The 21,424-nt window shown below is 45.9% G+C and overlaps 1 protein-coding gene across 2 annotated transcripts in view; it reads left to right on the top strand.

The window, feature by feature from the left end:
* The window catches only part of LOC109401910 (adenylate cyclase type 9), a 92,466-nt gene extending 73,074 nt beyond the window's left edge, over positions 1–19,392 (top strand). For both annotated transcript variants that reach the window (XM_062844704.1, XM_062844705.1), the window contains 4 exons: positions 10,997–11,277; positions 11,336–12,520; positions 16,167–16,267; positions 16,330–19,392. In XM_062844704.1, the coding sequence (XP_062700688.1) occupies positions 10,997–11,277; positions 11,336–12,520; positions 16,167–16,267; positions 16,330–19,382 (4,620 nt within the window). In that variant the 3' untranslated portion in view covers positions 19,383–19,392. The remainder of the gene's footprint in view (positions 1–10,996; positions 11,278–11,335; positions 12,521–16,166; positions 16,268–16,329) is intronic.
* The last annotated feature ends 2,032 nt before the right edge of the window (positions 19,393–21,424 follow it).

Genomic DNA, 21,424 nt, shown 5'->3' with positions numbered 1-21,424 from the left:
GACAATAAAAATCCAACCAAATCTTCTTCCTAAGCAGAAACAAAAAAAAAAGATTTTCATCGAATAAAAAAATCCTTCGGATATATTTCCAGGAATTTCTTTGTTACGCCTCCAAAAAGTAGGTTTTTTTTTTATCTAATTCCCGTTTAACTAAGCGCAATCGAATAATGATCGATTTTATATTTGCACCTTGCCTAATGTGTCATGGTCAATTTGGAAAAAAATACTAATTTATAAATTAGCTTCCTTTCAAGTATGACAGAACTACAATTTTCTTAACATAATAATATAGAATAATTACCCTTCGAGTTCTGGTTTCGTTTAGTCTACGTCTATTTCGGGTACAACCTGAATTCAATTCCCGCCACACCTTCTACGTGACACTATGGTCATAGGATGGTTAGAAACTATGATCGGACCATAGGTATTTTTTCAACTAGTCGGTATTTTTTTTCGCAATCCAAATCGAATCATGTGTTCAAATTACTTTTGAGCAGAAAGCTTTTCAATTGAGATGAATGTAGCTTTGGGATAATGGCCAAAATATTTCAATTAACCCTCTACTACCCAAATTTTTGATTTTGATCTAAATATCATTTTTCGTCATCTAAAATCGAGTTAAACATGTTTTGGAAGATGATTCTTTTCAATTCTCGATTTCGTGAATTTCAGTTTTTGATTTTTCTAATTTTTATTTTTAAACATCCCCACACTTTTATATTTTTCCTGGAAGCCAATTTGGGCAACGGATTTTTTGAGATGAAAATATTTTGAGATTTTGTGATTGTTGTTGAAAAATTATTATTTTTTTTTTCACAGAAAATTTTATTTTCCGTGTAATTTTAAGGAAAATAATTTTAGAGTGTATTCGATTCTCTTAAACTATTAAACAAGGATAGAATGATTTGAAAAAAAAAAAATAAAATATGTTAATTGTAGCGATTCAATACAAAATAAACAATGACTTCTAAAAGGTGACTGAAACATCAATTTTTCAATGATTTTTAAAAAATGTAAAAACGCTTTAAAATACACCAAAAACCATTTTGAGATAAACAGAACAGTCCTAAATATCAGCCAAAAATATAAAAAAGTTGATTTTCCACGAAACAAAAATTAGAAAAATGCTCAAACTATACCCCGTCTAAAGGCGGGATTGGGTATTAGAGGGTTAATATTTTTGCCCGCCAGATCATAATATGCCATCACAGTGCTACGAAGAAACCTGTCTCTGTAGTTGTGAAATGCGATGTTTCGTATGTACAAAATCTACATACATATTTGCTTGCATCCTGGCTAGATGAAGACAACTGCAAACAAACATTTTACCGACGGGAAAAGCGATTGATTTGATAAATTGAACAGCTTTTATCGCATTGTGTGCCACAGAGTTTTTATTGGGTTTGAATTGAAGGTCAGTTCGACCAGTGAATCATGGCGAATTGAAAATTTTATGGTAAGGTAGCTCCTGCTTTGGTGCAGTTGCCTTCGTCGTACTCAAAACGAGAAAAATTTCAACTCGTAGGTAAAGTGGAATTGAAACGTGGAATTTTGTGTAATTATTCGATGTTCAGTGCTGTAGGTGCTGGTTATTAATAGTCTACATCTTTTTGCTTCCATCTGATGAGCCATTGGCAAAGGCAAGTTGGAATATCTATAGCTATTTGCTATTTCCCGTCTGACATGACGGGAATCAGCGCATATGACGAAGTAGATTTCTACCCTCCTTCTGATATTTGTCGAACAGTACCTGCTGAGATTATTTACTAAGTTCTTTCTGTGATTGCTCCTGGAGATCCTTCCTTGATTTTTCCAGAAAATGGATAGTGTGGTGATTAAAATGTTGGACTAAGCTAGGGTCCAAAGCGCACGTTTTTCTGAGTACGAAATAATTTTATTGCGTTCTATAAGGTTTGTTCGGCAGTCAAACAAACCAAACAGTTTTAATTTTCGTGTATAAATAACCGTTCAATCGATAGAACGCACATTTGCACACGTTTTGCACATTTTTTGCACAAACTTCTAATGCATTTTAGGTATAGCTTCCTGGCACAAACGAATTCCTTCAGATATTTCTTCCCTGAGGTTACTCTTGAAGTTTTAATGAGTATTTTTTGTTAAGAAGTTCCATCAAAAATTCCTCAAAACTTTTTTCTGGATTTTTTTTACTGGTGTTCCTTTTGAGATTTATTTGAAAATTGCTCGTGGTGATCCTCAAGAAATTTCTTCCTGAATTACTCCAGAAGGCCTCTTTAACCCTCTAATACCCAAATTTTTGATTTTGATCTAAATATCATTTTTCGCCATCTAAAATCGATTTAAACATGTTTTGGAAGATGATTCTTTTTAATTCTCGATTTCGTGAATTTCAGTTTTTGATTTTTCTAATTTTTATTTTTGAACATCCTCTCACTTTTATATTTTTCCTGGAAGCCAATTTGGGGTACGGATTTTTTGAGATGAAAAATTTTTGAGATTTTATGATTATTGTTGAAATATTATTATTTTAAATTTTTTTCACAGAAAATTTTGTTTTCCGTGTAATTTTAAGGAAAATAATTTTAGAGTGTATTCAATTCGCTTAAACCATTAAACAAGGATAGAATGATTTGGGAAAAATTTAAAATATGTTAATTGTAGCGATTCAATACTAAATAAACATTGACTTCTGAAAGGTGACTCAAACATCATTTTTTCAATGATTTTTAAAAACTGTAAATACGCTTTAAAATACACCAAAAAATATTTTGAGATATACAAAACAGTCCTAAATTTCAGCCAAAAATATTAAAAAATTGATTTTTCACGAAACAAAAATTACAAAAATGCTCAAACTATACCCCGTCTAAAGGCGGGATTGGGTATTAGAGGGTTAAGATTCGTCAGGATTTTGTTTTTGAATTTTTTACCGAAAGATTTTCTTAGTATATTTCTTTTGTAGAATTCCTTCGGACATATCTTCTGATTTTTTCCTGGACTTTTTTTCTGTGATTCCTTCAGCGGATGAGAAGTTTCAGAATTAGCTCCAGGGAAAACTCCACTAGAATCTTCTTGAAGAATCTCGAAAAGTCATTCTTGAGGAATCATAGAATAAGTATCTGGAGGAATTCAAGAAAGAATTCCTAATGTTCACATAAATCTAGACCTGCACTCATGTTTTACAGAGAAGTCGGCACCTGCATAACTTGGTAAATAAATTCAGTGACCTCTGCTGTACATAGAAGTCGTCTCCATTTTGCTCGGTCCATGGCTGTGTGTCTCCAGTTTCGCACTCTGCGAAGGGTCCGCAGATCGTCCTCCACTTGATCGACCCACCTATAGCTATAGTTCACTGCGCACCACGTCTCTTGTACCGGTTGGATTACTTTCGAGAACCATTTCAGTTGGGTTGCTATCCGACATCCTGAATCCTGATGACGTGACCCTTGCAAATGAATGAATGCTAATTTGACTTGAAGAGTGTCCTTGCGTGATACCACGGGTAGAGGTGTAGTACTGACGATCAGGAGTATTGCTGGAACATCTATACGATATCAACATTTGAGTTTTCAAACGAATAGATCGCTGCTTTTGGTTTGATCTTTTAAGATCTAAATATGATATGATGCTGATATTCCAGGAGTAAATTTATGATATTATTTTTAGATTTTTTATCTCTAAAATCAATCTAGTGAACATCACAATTTTATTTCCAAATCAAAATATGCTATTTTTCAGCTCTTTACCTCTATCCGGGACCTGACTACCTTAAGGAAACATATATTTTATACATTAGTGTCTTTATGTTGGATGATGATTAGAACGAGATGATGAATAATATTGCACTGGTTCCCTCCCTACCGTATGGTGGCTCCAAAGAGGAATAGGGCCTGCATCTCATGAGTAAATTATTGAGCTGGCGAATGTCTTCCGTTTCCCTATCGCGGTCTAAGAACCGATTCTCCCCCATTGTAACGACAAAAAACATCACAGTTCTTAGCCGGGTAACCAGAGTCGCTATACGATCATTCATCTTTTGTTGTCAATCTGCAATCGAATTGCTAAAGAATCCAGTAAATTCTGCGCATATCATTCCAGTCCATGCTATTTTTTTTCGTTCTATGGATAAGCATTCGTTTTATTTCTGCTAATGTTATCCTTTACAGAATACAGCTATCTGATCCGCTTGCATTCGGTTTAATCCAGAAAGAATCAGTAGAACGGTGCCAGTGGAACAAACGGAGAGTTCTTTAATCAGACTGAAAGATGAATCTGCGAGCTGGAAATTTATCCAGAAATTCTTCCTCAATGATTTCAAGAGTAATTATTTCAGGGATTATTGTTATTTTTGAATTCCTCTTGAAATTTCTTCCATGATTTGTCACATTTTCCTCCCTAAATTCTCTTGGGAATTCTTCTTCAATTTATCATGCTGGTTCTTCTAAGTTTCCTTCGCAAGTTTCTCTCCTGAGTTTCTAGGGAAGTCCTACAGGAATTCTCCAGGAAATATTTCCGAATCTCCTACTTGAAAATCTTTTGGGGTACCTCAATGAATTTCGACAGACACTCTGTCCATTAATTTTTTTTCCGAATTTAACTGAAGGTCCTTTTAGGATATCTTTTGAAGTTTTCCGTTTTCCAACAGGTTTCCTTGTGGTATTTTATACGCAGTTTTTTTTCCGGGGATTTCTATGGTAGTTTGTACAGATATTTCGGAAACAGTTTCTCCTGAAGTTTATTTAAAAGTTTATTTTTGAAATTTCTTTAAATTTCCTATTAGAGCTTATCCTGGGATTCCTACCGAAGCTCTTTCAAGGATTTCTGTAGACGTTCTACCTGATAATTAACACACAGTTCTTCCCAAATTGTCCTTCATACATTTTTCTTGGATTCCGTCGGCAGTTTTTCTAGAATTTCTGATAGATATTTTCCCGGGACTGCCCTCCACAGTACCTCTTTGAGTCTCAATCCAGAGCTTGTCTCTAGGAATGCCTTCTAGGATTTCTCCAAAAGCTTCTCTAGAAATTCCCACCTCCAAGCGTTTTTTTTTTATAAAATTACTGATCGGTATGATTGCCGAAGATTCGATGGATCCGTAGTCACCAAGAACAAAGGAGTGTTTTTTGACAGTTGCTCCACGGTGGTTAATCGAACAGTTCACGCAGATGCTGAATGACCATGCTGACAGGGCGAAGGCTGGTGGTAATAGTGGGAGACTTCAATGTAAAGGTCGCCACTATGGCAAGGTGACAGCCAGAGTGGGACAACTCTACCAAGAGCAGATAGACTGTGATGTTTATATCAAATTTGTCAGTATTGCTTTTCCCGCTCGATCTCAATTGCGTCGGCGTGACCATTCTTTAAGGATACAGGAAAAGGATTGTTGGCCACGTACGGTAATGACACTGACCCCAATAACCTACCCGAGCAAATGAATTAGCTGAATCAGCTGAGCTTCTTAAGCTGAAGTTTGCTTAAGAGTGGTTTGTTCCACTCTTATACAGCAAAATGTGTGTGGGATAGTTGAGTATTAAGTAAGCAAAATAAGGTCTGCATCGTCAGTGATTACCCAACAACCCAGGTAACAATTTGATGTTGATTAAGCGCTTCTGTAGCTTGTGCAAATCAGCCTTCATTTGAACAAAAGCTGCGCAAAAGAACTGTAATCGTTTGTTCAGCTCTTAAACATCCAATTTTGGTGATTTTATTCAGCCATAAGTTGATTTAAGTTCTCCGCGTGGCTGAATCAAGGTTGAAGAAGCGCTTATATCCTGAATGAGAATAATTTATTATTCTATTTATAGAACAGATAAGGATCAGATGAAGCAATGGAGTCGCTTAATCATCTTTAATTCAGCAATTAATCATCACTTATGCAGCACTAACAAAAAAAATGAAACTTGTCCCACAGAGTTCTAGTCAGAATTACCATTAGGCTCTTGTAGGCGTAGATGTAGGATACAATTCATGGTGGCTGAAAGAGAAACATACAAATTTTTATTATAATTGAGAATCGAACTTGGATGCTTTGATCTATAGTCACTTACCTTAGCATCTGCTCCACCTGGAATGGTACGGGCATAGTGATTCGTGGGAGAACAAGTTATATACTGCCATGTCTGATTAAAGGTTGAACGGCTTTGAACAAAGGCTGTGCTAAGGTTGAATAAGCGATGTAAGTGCTGGATATGAACGCATACATTAGCTGTCAAAACATCATTGTTTTGTTTACAGTTCAATGCTTCTCGATTATGATAATCGTGAATCTCTGGTGAATGGGCTGAAAGTTTCTCAAATAAAGCTAAATCAATCAATCAATCTCTGGTGAAGTTACTCAAAATGAATAAAAAAAATACAGGTAAATATCCTTAAAATACTACTAAGGCGTGGATAGATACATGTTCTTTTATCTATTCTTAGGGAATGCTGGCAGTTTCGACGTGAAAACCCCACATCTCTTTCGTCATCTCGGTATTGGTGTTTTATACCCCGTGAAAGATCTTTTAATCCTTGATGCCTAACATTATGATCAATTGACAATGTTTATGCTTTTCTAGTTAGTTCATTGTAGAAGTTTGATTAAGTGCCGAGTACTTCTGACAAGCAATCGATTTCCTCTTCCGACGGCTCATCAAGTTGCGCATCACGAACCACCACCTTCACTGCCCAGGGAACTGGAGCCTGCCGATTCTCTTTCCCCTGGTAATTGTTTAACACTAGGGATATCATTGATGCCTTACAATTATTCAAATAAAAATATTTCGCTTGATACTGTATCGTTTGCCTATTCCGTGTAAGTTGCTTTTGGATACGGTGGCTTCTGCTGCAGTTATGAAATCTAGCGTTCGATGATCGGAGAGGACAAAATCCTTTTTCTATGTTTTTCGAAAATAAGACTTTTTCACATTGCTCTAGTATTTTTTTTAAGTAGTGGTACTGAGTGCCACAGTGTTGTTTTTAATATTTATTTTATTTAATGCTAAACCCTGAATATTGAAGATAAGCTGAATAAAGAAATGTAGAGTAGATGGATTATCTTCTATTGAGTATCATATTCAGCTTACGATGATAGGCTGTTCAAGAGATACGTTATACACTCAACAAGCTACTATTCAACTTGATATTCAGCTTCCAGCTTATTCAGCTATTGACACCATTAACCAACCATTGTTCAGCTATGATTCTCACTATTCAGCTACCATTGTTACTTGGGAAACGTTATTGCTGTTTAACAGATGAACAAGCCGCTCTTAAGCTTGAATTTGATTATTTTGCCTGTATAAGCTGTTATTCAGCTGTTAACGTTACTTGAATACTTAGATATTGTAAAAAATACGTGGAGTGCCTACAAGAAAGCAGCTAGTGGGTAGTTAGATCAAGATGAGCGAGTAATATTACTCTAGCTTCCTCCTAAATGTATGGTGGCTCCAGGGAGGATTAGGTCCTGTGTACAAGGAGTATGTGCCGAAAGCTTTCAGCAATGAAAACAATATGAGATTTCGTGGCAGGAGGGTAACCAAAGCTCGCGATCAGTTCAATAATTCAACTTCTTTTGCCAACTTGTAAGCAAATCTCTGTTGTTTCCGTATCTTCAAAGTACTTCTCTGGAGTCGTCTAGGCTCCCAGGTGCAAGAGCGTCAAATAAGGATTGCTGAAACATCGTAGCAACGAAATCCGTGATGCTGAAGGGACCAATGGCAACTCAGACTGAAAACTTCTGAATCGCGGGTGCCCGATAAGGACGCCAGATACGACTGTATACACAACGCAATCGTAGTCGCGTGCGAGGCAACACAAGGCCAGGAAAGTGTAAAGCCGAAATGAAAGGGCAACATAGGTCGGGCCCCACCAAGTGTCTCAAAGGGCTATGTGGGTCCTCAGGCATGATAGGTCAGAACGAAACTACGGTAGCACGACTTCTGGCCCCTAGTGAATAGGCGAAAGAACAAAGAGGATCAGGAGCTCAGGGAGGGCCAAGCGAGGAAAGGGCGACACCCTCATTATCAAGACGGATGAACCTAAATACTATTGAAGATGATGGATCTTGGAGCCGACGTACGTGATATTCGACGTATTCGTACCGCGAAATGATCCTCGGGTTCCAACAAGACAAACCGCCTGTCGCCATTATGTGTCTGGCGGTAGAAGTCCTTGGTGAGGGTGACGAGGGTACGACTTTCACCGCGGATTCGACTTTTAAACTTAAAAACCTAGACGAGATCGAGGACACAAAAGAGCTTGTCACGGCACACAGTGCGAGGTGGATGTGGTCACTGCAGTTGTTCGGCTACGCAAATATCCGACAGAGTCACAGGTGGACATGGTTCCGCTAGCTGTGGCAGACGTTTACAAGTCCGTTGAGATTGGGAAGCTCGAGGTAAGCTAGACGGTATGCATACACAAGCTGAGCATATATAAGCTACCTGAGGTTTGCTGCAGATGTCTCGAACTGGGACACAAATCATGGGACTGTAAAGTCCCTGGCAAGAGCATGCTTTGTTGGTAATGTATCGCTGAAGGCCATAAGCTGCAAGGCTACACGAACCCTCCTAAGAGCTTGATTTTTCCGGAAAATCCGCGAACGGCAAACTCTTAACGGTGTAGTTCATGATGGCTTCGTGGTTACAAAGAAGAACGGGGCCTCCTTCTGTAGCTGCTATGCGCCTCCACGATGTTCGATCGAGCAGTTCACACATATGCTAGACTGTATGATAACCGTTCTGACAGGGCGAAGCCCGATGGTAATAACGGGTGACTTCAACGTCTGGGTCGTGGAATGAGGAAGCGCTTTCACATATCTGCGGAGTGAGACCCTGTTAGAGGCACTGGACAGTGGGCATGCTATGTATCAAATACGTGGCCTGCTGTAGAGTGGGTAGAGGAATGGGCGACTAGGCCAAGCTTTCGTTGGTGGTAGACAGTATACTACGAAGAGGTATCCAAGGAAGCGCTCGGTCATGAGTGAAACTTACTCGGCCTAAGCTTGAACCAGTTGATAGGCGATGCCACCATGCCCGGGCAGGTCTATCATAGGAATTGAAGACCTCCGGCGGAGTGGTGGACTCAAGCAAACAGGCCTGCTATGAAGGTATCTGTCAGATTGCCTATACGAACCCGTGGAGTGATATCTACAGAGTCGTGATGGTCAAGATACGAGGTGTAACGGCTCCCACTGAGCAGTCTTCAGAAATGGCCTTAGTCCTTGGCCACCCTTCGTAAGATCGCCGAAGATTGACCGATAAAAACTAAAGGGGATTACAAAATCCTTAAGCGGTGAGCAAGCTTCCAGAACCGGACGGAATCGCCATTGCAGAAGCTTCCGGGTTGACCAGATCTTTCCATGCAGACATGTTTGGACGTGCAAATCTTTCCACAGGTTTATAATCTGCAGAGCCTAGTCCTATTGTTGAAGTGCTTTCAAATAACCTCAGCAATTCCGCCAGGTTCTAACCTGGGTCCAGTATCATGGAACGTCATGAACAACGAGCTGTTGAGGTTGGAGTTCCCAATGATGTAGCTATCTTTTATGTTCGGCTATCTCAGTCATACACTTAATTAGACGTTACATGTTTATTTTACCCGTCGTTTCGGCCATTGGGTGTGGCCTTTTTCAAGGGAAAAATGGTTTCTCGTCTTTTTCCCTTGAAAAAGGCCACACCCAATGGCCGAAACGTCGGGTAAAATAAACATATAACGTCTAATTAAGTGTATGACTGAGATAGCCGAACATAAAAGTAAACATCAAGTTCCAGTCGCAACTACCATCGGATGTAGCCATCGTCGGTTTCGCTGACGATACTACGCTGGAGTTTTACTGTGAATCAACCGAAGACGTGGAGCTGACTGTTGCTCACTTGATCGCTGTTGTGGAGGAGTTGATGAGCTCCAGGGAACTGGTATTGGCTCACCACGAAGCTGTGGAATTTGTTGTGAACCAACTTCAGTCGAAGCAGCAAGCGGTGCACCGCGGTGGTTAGCGTAGTGCTTCATCAAGCCTATGGTAACCATGTCAGTTACGCCTGTGAAAGAGTCTTCTCAGCTACAGTGCCACTGTCCTGGATAATGTCCAATAGTTCTGCGGTGGATGCTAGTAAGCGCAAGCTACTGGCCAGTGTCGTCGTTCCAACGACTTCTATCCATATTGTATCAGAACTACAGAGGAGGTGACGCGGAGACTCGAGGAGAGTCAAGGTCAGTCGCAACCTTAAGGTGGTCGCAGGGTTCGGAAGTCGATTACGTACCCTGCGGTAGAACCCGACCCTTCGCTGAGAACTCCTTGGTAGGTCATTGTCGTGGATGTAGCGTACTGCGAAAGGCCCGAGCCTGCGACATGGAAAGGGGTCCCCGGAAAGGTGCAAGGTAGGCGGAGACCATGGATCCTGAGAAGAACACTTTTTGTAGCACTTGGATGACTTGCCCACAGTTAGTCCTTCAATACACTGGCGAGTTTGCGTATCGATGTTCTGTGACAACCAGTGTGGGATATCTTAAACAAGTACAAAAGAACTTAGACGCTGCATCACATTATTTAAATCAATATAATGCCGGCTACCTCTCTATTGTATGGTGGCTCCAGGGAGGATTAGGTCGTATATCCAAGGACTACGCACGAAAAGCTTTCAGCAATTAAAACCATCATTACAGGTCCTCGACAGGTGACCAAGGCACATGTTCAGTTCAATAATTAATCTTATGTTGTCAATCTGCAATCGAATGAAGAGTATATTTACTAGGTGATCACCGCATGACTTTATGACTTCTGTGAAGAGGTATAAACTCAGTAAATTCTAAGCATATCATTCCGATTCATACTCGTTGCTTCTTCGTCCTTAGGCTAAGAACTCTTATTATTTTTGTTTTTGCTGTGTCCTTCCATGTGTTCATGCAGAATTCGTTCTGCTCTAACGATCTATTAATCTAATCTAATTTATCAAAACAGTTCCAATGCAGGAATATCATCAATATGTAACAGTCACCTAACACTGCCCTTTCGTCTCTCTTTCCTTCTCTATTCCAGTCCACATCCAACCACCGGCGGTCGACGTCAATGACGACGATGCCCCCGGTGCTCACCGACAGCCACAAAGGTTCCATCGAAGACATCCAAATCTCGCTCGCGCCGTACATCCAGAGCTACCTGACCCAAACCGGCCGGCGCCACTCCTGTTGCAGCGTCATGCTTCCGGTAGCGTTCGAGCGGGCTGCCCCGCGTTCCTGGTTCGACCCACGGTTCGACTCGCCCGTTCTGGAGGGCCAGTTCCAGGCCAGTGTGTTCCCTCAGATTAGACTCAAATTCAGGTGAGGTTTGTTCGATCGCTTCCAACGTATCCTTCTACTTAACCTCCCTATCTTCCAGATTCGCCCTCTTCTACATCCTGCTGTGTTCGCTGGTTTGGCTGCTGTACTTCCTGTTCGACGGTGGCCCTACCCACTACCACCTGCTGACGGGATCGATCGGCCTAATACTGATCGTCGGCCTGGTGGGCATGTGGCTCACCCACACGGACATCTACCGGGCCTACACCAACCTGATCTCGTCCGCTTGTGCCATCCTGTTGTGCATGTTCTCGCTGTTCCTGCTGCTGTTCACCGAGGATGCCCTCAGCCCACTGGGCCATTTCTCAATCTGCATCGAGATAGTGATGCTGATCTACACCATCATCCCACTTCCGCTGTGGTTGTGCTGCAGCATCGCCTCGGCTTACTCCGTGTGCTTCGAAGTGCTTTCGTTCTTCCACCAGCCACACTACGTCCAGGAACCGGAAGTAGACGACGTGGACTTCAGTTTTCACGCGCAGACAAACTCCTCCGATAAGGACTCCAGTGGGTTCGTGTACAAAATAGTGCTAATCCGGGTGTTGATCCAGCTGTGCGTCCACCTGCTAGGGGTGCACATTCTGATCATGACCGTGGTCCGGATGCGGGGGACGTTCATGAAGGTTGGGCAGAATCTGCTAGTTCGGAGGCAGCTCGAGATGGAGAAGCAGCTGAAGGAGAAGATGATCCACTCGATGATGCCTCCGAAGGTGGCCGACCTGCTGCTGAAGGAGAGTGGGAGTGTAGTGAAGGGGATGAGCTTCGAGCAATGTCCACCGCGGAGGGCAACTCCGTCGGATCTGAAGAGCTTGTTCAGGCCGTTTCACATGAACAGCATGGACAATGTGAGCATTCTGTTCGCGGACATCGTTGGGTTCACGAAGATGTCCTCGACGAAAACGGCCGAACAGTTGGTGGAGATATTGAACGATCTGTTCGAGCGGTTCGACGATCTGTGTATGATGAATGGGTGCGAGAAGATTTCAACGCTTGGGGACTGTTACTACTGTGTAAGTGGGTGTCCGGAACCAAGGCCGGACCATGCGATCTGTTGTGTAGAGATGGGTCTGGGTATGATTCTGTCGATACGGACGTTTGATGCGCAACGGCACGAGGGAGTGAAGATGCGAGTTGGGGTTCATACTGGAACGGTGCTGTGCGGAATAGTGGGAACAAAACGGGTCAAGTTCGACGTGTGGAGCAACGACGTGACGTTGGCGAATAAGTAAGTGAAGAATCTAGATAGGTCGTACAATACGGGTTGCGTAATAGCGTTTCAAGGATTGTGGTTGAAACTTCCTGAATCCTACCCTTGAGACAGCCTTGACAGCCTGGAGAGGTCAAGACTTCTACTCGAATCGCGCAGGGGGATTCTACTCGAATCCCGCAGGGGGATTCTACTCGAATCCCGCATGGGGATTCTACTCGAATTCCGCAGGGGATTCTACTCGAATCCCGACGGGGGATTCTACTCAAATCCCGCAGGGGATTCTACTCGAATCCCGCAGGGGGATTCTACTCGAATCCCGCAGGGGGATTCTACTCGAATCCCGCAGGGGGATTCTACTCGAATCCCGCAGGGGGATTCTACTCGAATCCCGCAGGGGGATTCTACTCGAATCCCGCAGGGGGATTCTACTCGAATCCCGCAGGGGGATTCTACTCGAATCCCGCAGGGGGATTCTACTCGAATCCCGCAGGGGATTCTACTCGAATCCCGCAGGGGATTCTACTCGAATCCCGCAGGGGATTCTACTCGAATCCCGCAGGGGATTCTACTCGAATCCCGCAGGGGATTCTACTCGAATCCCGCAGGGGATTCTACTCGAATCCCGCAGGGGATTCTACTCGAATCCCGCAGGGGATTCTACTCGAATCCCGCAGGGGATTCTACTCGAATCCCGCAGGGGATTCTACTCGAATCCCGCAGGGGGATTCTAATCGAATCCCGCAGGGGGATTCTACTCGAATCCCGCAGGGGGATTCTACTCGAATCCCGCAGGGGGATTCTACTCGAATCCCGCAGGGGGATTCTACTCGAATCCCGCAGGGGGATTCTACTCGAATCCCGCAGGGGGATTCTACTCGAATCCCGCAGGGGGATTCTACTCGAATCCCGCAGGGGGATTCTACTCGAATCCCGCAGGGGGATTCTACTCGAATCCCGCAGGGGGATTCTACTCGAATCCCGCAGGGGGATTCTACTCGAATCCCGCAGGGGGATTCTACTCGAATCCCGCAGGGGGATTCTACTCGAATCCCGCAGGGGGATTCTACTCGAATCCCGCAGGGGGATTCTACTCGAATCCCGCAGGGGGATTCTACTCGAATCCCGCAGGGGGATTCTACTCGAATCCCGCAGGGGGATTCTACTCGAATCCCGCAGGGGGATTCTACTCGAATCCCGCAGGGGGATTCTACTCGAATCCCGCAGGGGGATTCTACTCGAATCCCGCAGGGGGATTCTACTCGAATCCCGCAGGGGGATTCTACTCGAATCCCGCAGGGGGATTCTACTCGAATCCCGCAGGGGGATTCTACTCGAATCCCGCAGGGGGATTCTACTCGAATCCCGCAGGGGGATTCTACTCGAATCCCGCAGGGGGATTCTACTCGAATCCCGCAGGGGGATTCTACTCGAATCCCGCAGGGGGATTCTACTCGAATCCCGCAGGGGGATTATACTCGAATCCCGCAGGGGGATTCTACTCGAATCCCGCAGGGGGATTCTACTCGAATCCCGCAGGGGGATTCTACTCGAATCCCGCAGGGGGATTCTACTCGAATCCCGCAGGGGGATTCTACTCGAATCCCGCAGGGGGATTCTACTCGAATCCCGCAGGGGGATTCTACTCGAATCCCGCAGGGGGATTCTACTCGAATCCCGCAGGGGGATTCTACTCGAATCCCGCAGGGGGATTCTACTCGAATCCCGCAGGGGGATTCTACTCGAATCCCGCAGGGGGATTCTACTCGAATCCCGCAGGGGGATTCTACTCGAATCCCGCAGGGGGATTCTACTCGAATCCCGCAGGGGGATTCTACTCGAATCCCGCAGGGGGATTCTACTCGAATCCCGCAGGGGGATTCTACTCGAATCCCGCAGGGGGATTCTACTCGAATCCCGCAGGGGGATTCTACTCGAATCCCGCAGGGGGATTCTACTCGAATCCCGCAGGGGGATTCTACTCGAATCCCGCAGGGGGATTCTACTCGAATCCCGCAGGGGGATTCTACTCGAATCCCGCAGGGGGATTCTACTCGAATCCCGCAGGGGGATTCTACTCGAATCCCGCAGGGGGATTCTACTCGAATCCCGCAGGGGGATTCTACTCGAATCCCGCAGGGGGATTCTACTCGAATCCCGCAGGGGGATTCTACTCGAATCCCGCAGGGGGATTCTACTCGAATCCCGCAGGGGGATTCTACTCGAATCCCGCAGGGGGATTCTACTCGAATCCCGCAGGGGGATTCTACTCGAATCCCGCAGGGGGATTCTACTCGAATCCCGCAGGGGGATTCTACTCGAATCCCGCAGGGGGATTCTACTCGAATCCCGCAGGGGGATTCTACTCGAATCCCGCAGGGGGATTCTACTCGAATCCCGCAGGGGGATTCTACTCGAATCCCGCAGGGGGATTCTACTCGAATCCCGCAGGGGGATTCTACTCGAATCCCGCAGGGGGATTCTACTCGAATCCCGCAGGGGGATTCTACTCGAATCCCGCAGGGGGATTCTACTCGAATCCCGCAGGGGGATTCTACTCGAATCCCGCAGGGGGATTCTACTCGAATCCCGCAGGGGGATTCTACTCGAATCCCGCAGGGGGATTCTACTCGAATCCCGCAGGGGGATTCTACTCGAATCCCGCAGGGGGATTCTACTCGAATCCCGCAGGGGGATTCTACTCGAATCCCGCAGGGGGATTCTACTCGAATCCCGCAGGGGGATTCTACTCGAATCCCGCAGGGGGATTCTACTCGAATCCCGCAGGGGGATTCTACTCGAATCCCGCAGGGGGATTCTACTCGAATCCCGCAGGGGGATTCTACTCGAATCCCGCAGGGGGATTCTACTCGAATCCCGCAGGGGGATTCTACTCGAATCCCGCAGGGGGATTCTACTCGAATCCCGCAGGGGGATTCTACTCGAATCCCGCAGGGGGATTCTACTCGAATCCCGCAGGGGGATTCTACTCGAATCCCGCAGGGGGATTCTACTCGAATCCCGCAGGGGGATTCTACTCGAATCCCGCAGGGGGATTCTACTCGAATCCCGCAGGGGGATTCTACTCGAATCCCGCAGGGGGATTCTACTCGAATCCCGCAGGGGGATTCTACTCGAATCCCGCAGGGGGATTCTACTCGAATCCCGCAGGGGGATTCTACTCGAATCCCGCAGGGGGATTCTACTCGAATCCCGCAGGGGGATTCTACTCGAATCCCGCAGGGGGATTCTACTCGAATCCCGCAGGGGGATTCTACTCGAATCCCGCAGGGGGATTCTACTCGAATCCCGCAGGGGGATTCTACTCGAATCCCGCAGGGGGATTCTACTCGAATCCCGCAGGGGGATTCTACTCGAATCCCGCAGGGGGATTCTACTCGAATCCCGCAGGGGGATTCTACTCGAATCCCGCAGGGGGATTCTACTCGAATCCCGCAGGGGGATTCTACTTGAATCGAATTCCACTCGAATTTCATCAAAGGATTCAGTTAGAACTTCACCAAAAGATTTAGCTCGAATTCTACCAAGACATTCAGTTCGAATTCCATCAAAGCATTCTGCTCGAATTCCGACGAAGAATTCCACTTCAATCCTCTACCAAAGATCTGTTTATTCCTTTTGTTAACTCCCGATAATCTTCCAGAATGGAATCCAGTGGACGACCAGACCAAGTTCACGTTTCGGAAGAAACATGCAGTTTTCTGGGCGATTCCTACGTCATCGAAGAGGGCGAAGAGGTCGATGGTGAGTTCCCTGATAAAGATCCCTAAAGAATTCTACAATAATCTAACCATTATGTTCCGCAGGTCATCGAACGTACTTCGTCCTCGGCAAGAAGCCAGATCCCGTGTGCTCCATCACGGAAGGCCTTTCGAGTCTCGGCCTACCTGGAGACGGCAGTGCCATGCTGACGTCCTCTCCGCTAGATGGCAACAGCCACCGGAACTCCTTCATCCATAACCACAGCCCCAGTGATGGTCACGAGCCCGGGACCTGCTGCCTATCGCAAAGTGCCACAAACCTGTCGTCGATACATCCGGCAGTTCCGCCGGCTTCCCCAGCTGGTCCGGTGTCATCATCGCTGAATCCTTCGCCGGTGTCCAGCCCGCGGCCACGGATAGCGTCACTCTCGAGAGTGACAAAGTTTCTCAAAGGTAAGCAGCATCAACAGCAAAACCGAGATGTCGAGAAGCCGAAGATAATCGTCAGTACCAAGTCGATGCCCAACGGGATGGATTCGGACGACGGGGATGAGGAGTTGGCGTCCGCCGTAGCTACAGTGGCCAACGAGAAGGGGTCCAAGTTCAAGAGTTGGAAGATGGGACGGCTGCTGAAGAAGATGGAGTCTACGGGGACGGCGCCGATTACGAATGGAAGCGGTAACGGTCAGGTGGGTGCCACCTTGGTAAGTTTAGGCTCAGAGCTGGAGAGCAACAAAAACTGTGATAGTAGTAGGAGAGACGAAGAAGTGCCATGTGTAGTAGAGCAGAACAGTAGTGGTGGAGTAGGAGGCTACCAGCAGTTACCGATAGTGATTGTCACTCCGAGGCCGAGCTGCCACACGTTGGAAGTGTCAGGTGGTCCGGCCCAGGGGAGTGTTCGGTCGCGTGATCGTGAGGGCTCGAAATCGATGAGCGTCGGTGCCTGCGGCGACAACAATTCCAACCTTAGTCAGAATTCCGTGTTTGACGACATCATCGACGTAAGGTCGTACATTTCCCAAAGTCGTAGCGATATCTCACCCTTTGCCCGGACCGGAAGCTACCGATCCCAGTGTGAAAAGGCCTCGTTGATCGCGGAGGTTCCGAGTGGGAGACCTCGAAGTTCTACGATCGCTTCGCATAGTGTAGACTTGAACAGTAGGCATAGTTCCGTGTGTCCTGGTAGTAGGTTACTCTGCGATGGGGCCAGCTTGTGTCCGTCGGCGACTTCTCGGAAGGACTCCGGCATTCGGTCGAACAGTCGACGATCGAGCATCCAGCAGCACATCATGCTGATGAACCAAAGTGCGGCTCTTTCAGCTCATCGGGTTAGCGGTTACTTCACCAGTTCTCAATCTAGTCTTTCGGCGGTCGTAGCGGCAGTCGGTGCTTCGTCTACCGACCCGGTCTTGGCGCTGAAAACCAACGGCGATGTGAGCGATCTTCGCTGCGTCATCAAAGAAGCTCACCCGGATCCGTTGGCAGCGTGTCTGCAGCAACTTCGGAAGCAATCAGATCTCCAGTTGATCCGCTGTGTTCGGGACAACGCCCGAAGTCAGCGGAGTTATCTGGTGAAGCCGCCTCTTCTACCCATCTCCCTTCGATTCAAATCTCGACCAATGGAGCACGAATTCCGCTCGAAAGCTCACCGATTCGGCAGCGAATCTGAGCTGGAAGGCGGCCCGCCAACCCTCGCAACCCCGAAGTACAACACCTACATAGATATCCTAGTATCTTTCCTCATCTACATCGCCACGTCCACTTCGTTATTCCTCCTGTCGCCGTCGGTCTATCTGGAGTCGTACAAAATATGGGTCTGCATTTTCATGGCTTTCAGCACGCTGCAGCTGTTCGCTCTGTTCATCTGCACCAAGCAGGTCTGCCGAAGGGTTCACAAGTACCGGCGATCGCGCCCGATCGTTACTCGGAGTTGCTACGACAGCGTCCTCCGGATCGTGTCCAACTGGTATCCGTGGCACATCTGCGGAGCCATTCTGATGTCCCTGCCGGTCATCTCGATCCTGTCCAACTTTGCCATGATGGACGTGAGCAAGTTCAAGATCTTCGAGTTCCACTACGGGTTCCTGATGTTCATCTGTGTGATCCACTTTTGCAACTTTACGCAGCTGAACTGCTGGATGCGGAACTGTTTGGCGCTGTTGACGTCGGTGGCGTTTATCGGGATCGCCATTGGACACATGCTGGAGCTGAGGAATGGGTCGGTGGGGGTGGAAGTCTTGGAGACGATTGTTGGGGTCAACGAGACCTTACGGGTTACCCCAGAGCTAAAACAGGCGCAGTTCGATTGGTTCAACGACTACCGGATCGAGATCTACGTGGATCTGTTTCTGCTGCTGATCTTGGTGTGGTTTTTGAATCGGGAGTTCGAGATCAGCTATCGGTTGAGTTTCTACGGTAGTGCGGTGGCGAATCAGGACAAGATACGGGTGCAGAGTATGAAGAACCAGGCGGACATGCTGTTGCACAATATCATTCCGAAGCATGTGGCGGAGCAGCTGAAGAATACGGCCAAGTATTCCGAGAACCACAAAAACATCGGGATCATTTTCGCCAGCATCGTGAACTTCAACGAGATGTACGACGAGTCGTATCTGGGAGGGAAGGAGTATCTGCGAGTACTTAACGAGTTGATCGGGGATTTTGACGAACTGCTGGCAAGGCCGGAGTTCCGATGTGTGGAGAAGATCAAAACGATCGGAAGCACCTTCATGGCGGCATCCGGACTGGACCCGAGTAGCCGAGGCGAGGACAGCGAACATCTGTACACGCTGCTGGACTTTGCGATAGCGATGCAGCAGGTCGTGGATTCGTTCAACCGGGACCTGCTGGAGTTCAACCTGATCATGCGGGTGGGGTACAACTTTGGGGACGTGACGGCGGGGGTGATCGGTACCAGCAAGCTGTACTACGACATCTGGGGTGATTCGGTGAATGTGGCCTCCCGGATGGATTCGACCGGTGTCCCCGGGCGGATACAGGTCGGGAGTGCGTGCGTGCCGACGCTCTCCGAGCGGTACGATTTCGAGCCCCGGGGGAAGGTTTACGTCAAGGGTAAGGACCACATGGAAGTGTACCTGCTGGTAGCCAAGAAGCCAGATCTGCTGGGACCACCGGAGCTAGATAGGGACCCGATGTAGGGCGGGTAGGCGGGTGATGGAAGGGATAGGATTTTTGAACAAGCATAACCGGTTTCAGATAGAAACGCGACGATACACTCCTCAGGAGCGGGTTTGAATGTTTTTGTGTTGTTTTAGTCCAGCAATCGGGAACCGGGAGAATAGCCGGGATAGAGTAGAAGTTCTTGAAAGGATCAGGTTGGATCATGTGGTCAGATGGTTTGTGTACATATGTGAAGCATTCTTGGAAAAGATGCAGATTTTTAACCTTCATCCAGCCAACGTAGCATTTCCAGAGACATTCCCGGAGGAATTCCCGAAGAAATTCCCGGCGGAATTCCTTAAGAAAACAAAGGAGGAATTCCTAGAGAAATTCCCAGAGGAATTCCTAGAGAAATTCCCAGAGGAATTCCTGGAGAAATTCTCAGAGGGTTTTCTTAAAAAAACTGTCACGGAAAACTTCCTGAAGGAAGATTTCCTGAAGGAACACTTCCTGGAGAAATTCCCAGAGGATTTTTTTTTGAAAAAAAAAACGCAAGTTTTCCTGCAGAAATTCCCGGAAGAATTTCTGGAGGATTCTGAAGAAATTTCCGAAGAAATTCCCGGAGATATTCCTGGAGGAACTCCTAGAAAAATTCTCTGAGAAATCCAGCCCGGAGAAATTCTTGAAAAAAATCCTGAGCAAAATTTTAAAGATTTTTTACCCTGGCGCCATCTAGCGGACGATTCTTGAACCAAAGACGCCATTGCCAGTCAGTTCTTAACCTGCTCAATAAATTCGCCAAAGACACTATACTTCTATCTCATCGGGATCTTGAGATATATGTTGCGCAAAGATGTGGCCAATTTTGGTACCCCAAGACAATCCGGAATAACTTCGGAACCATGTGGACCAGGCACGCATGTCCCCGGCATCATAAACTAGAAGAGTTTTTCGGGAAGTTGTGAAAATTTCATCACAATCCATCGAAAAACAAAACAGTTGTGACCATTTTTGTGCTTTTCCGAAGGTGGAAAATGTACGTTGGCTGGATGAAGGTTAATAGCTTGGGCAAGACTCTTAGATAATTTGATAAAACGTTTTTTGAAAATGTTGTTGGTTATATGCTTCGGATATTCATGAAATTCTTAGATATTCGACGTCGAATATCCTGAACAGTGTCCTTCAGAAATCTTCAATACACAGCGCCAGCTAAGGGGAGAAGGGGAGCACGTTATTGCGTAAAGGAATTTTCACGATTTTTTGACATCCTCTCCCCCACTTTGTAAATATTTTTGTGTGGAACGTGAGATTTCTCAAATTCCCTCCCTCCTCCCCCAATAAAACCTAACGCAATTAATGGACAATCCCGTAGCAGTATTATCAATATAGCGGTGTTGAAAACATCAATGTTTCCAAAACTGGGAACACTGGGAACGTGTTGAGCGGCGCCTAGACAACATCAATATATTGATATGTTAAAACTCAACAATATACTGATGCCGTGTGAAGGCAACATCAATATATTGATGCAAATATCGACGGAGATCAGAAAAGTTTGATCTGGCGTTTCAATATTTCCCCTCATTTCATTAAAATAAAGAGTTATTGAGAAAATCAAATGTTTTCCCCTTTTCGCCATTTCGGCCATTTCATAGAGCAGCTTTAATCGAAACTGTTTGATGGTAGATCCAGTGTTGGTAAAATCACACTCAAAGCACACTCATGAACCGCTCCTGCGTGAGCAAACTCTAAACTTCGAAAATCACAATGCAAGGCTTAAAAAACTCTAAACTCGTGCTGTACGATGTTTATCCTATTATTTTCAAGTTGGGACAAACTTATGTCGCATTGGGTGGATTGTCGCAACAAATACAGGTTGCGACATTGTCATTATTGTTTCCCGATGGTTGAATTTTGATTCACTGCGATAAAGTGATAATGACATTGTGTTCTGCAGTGCATGAATCTGAGTGAATCTGAAAAATACGATCAGTTATCCCGTCAATCACCACTACGAACAAACACGCACAGGGAGCAAAGAGAAACCAAACCAACTGCGACCGCTATTCTTCATCGGTCG

Source organism: Aedes albopictus, chromosome 1 (assembly GCF_035046485.1).
Source record: "Aedes albopictus strain Foshan chromosome 1, AalbF5, whole genome shotgun sequence".
NCBI classification, from domain to species: domain Eukaryota; kingdom Metazoa; phylum Arthropoda; class Insecta; order Diptera; family Culicidae; genus Aedes; species Aedes albopictus.
Note: the sequence above shows the minus strand (reverse complement) of the source record. Positions and strands in the feature narration are given on the sequence as shown.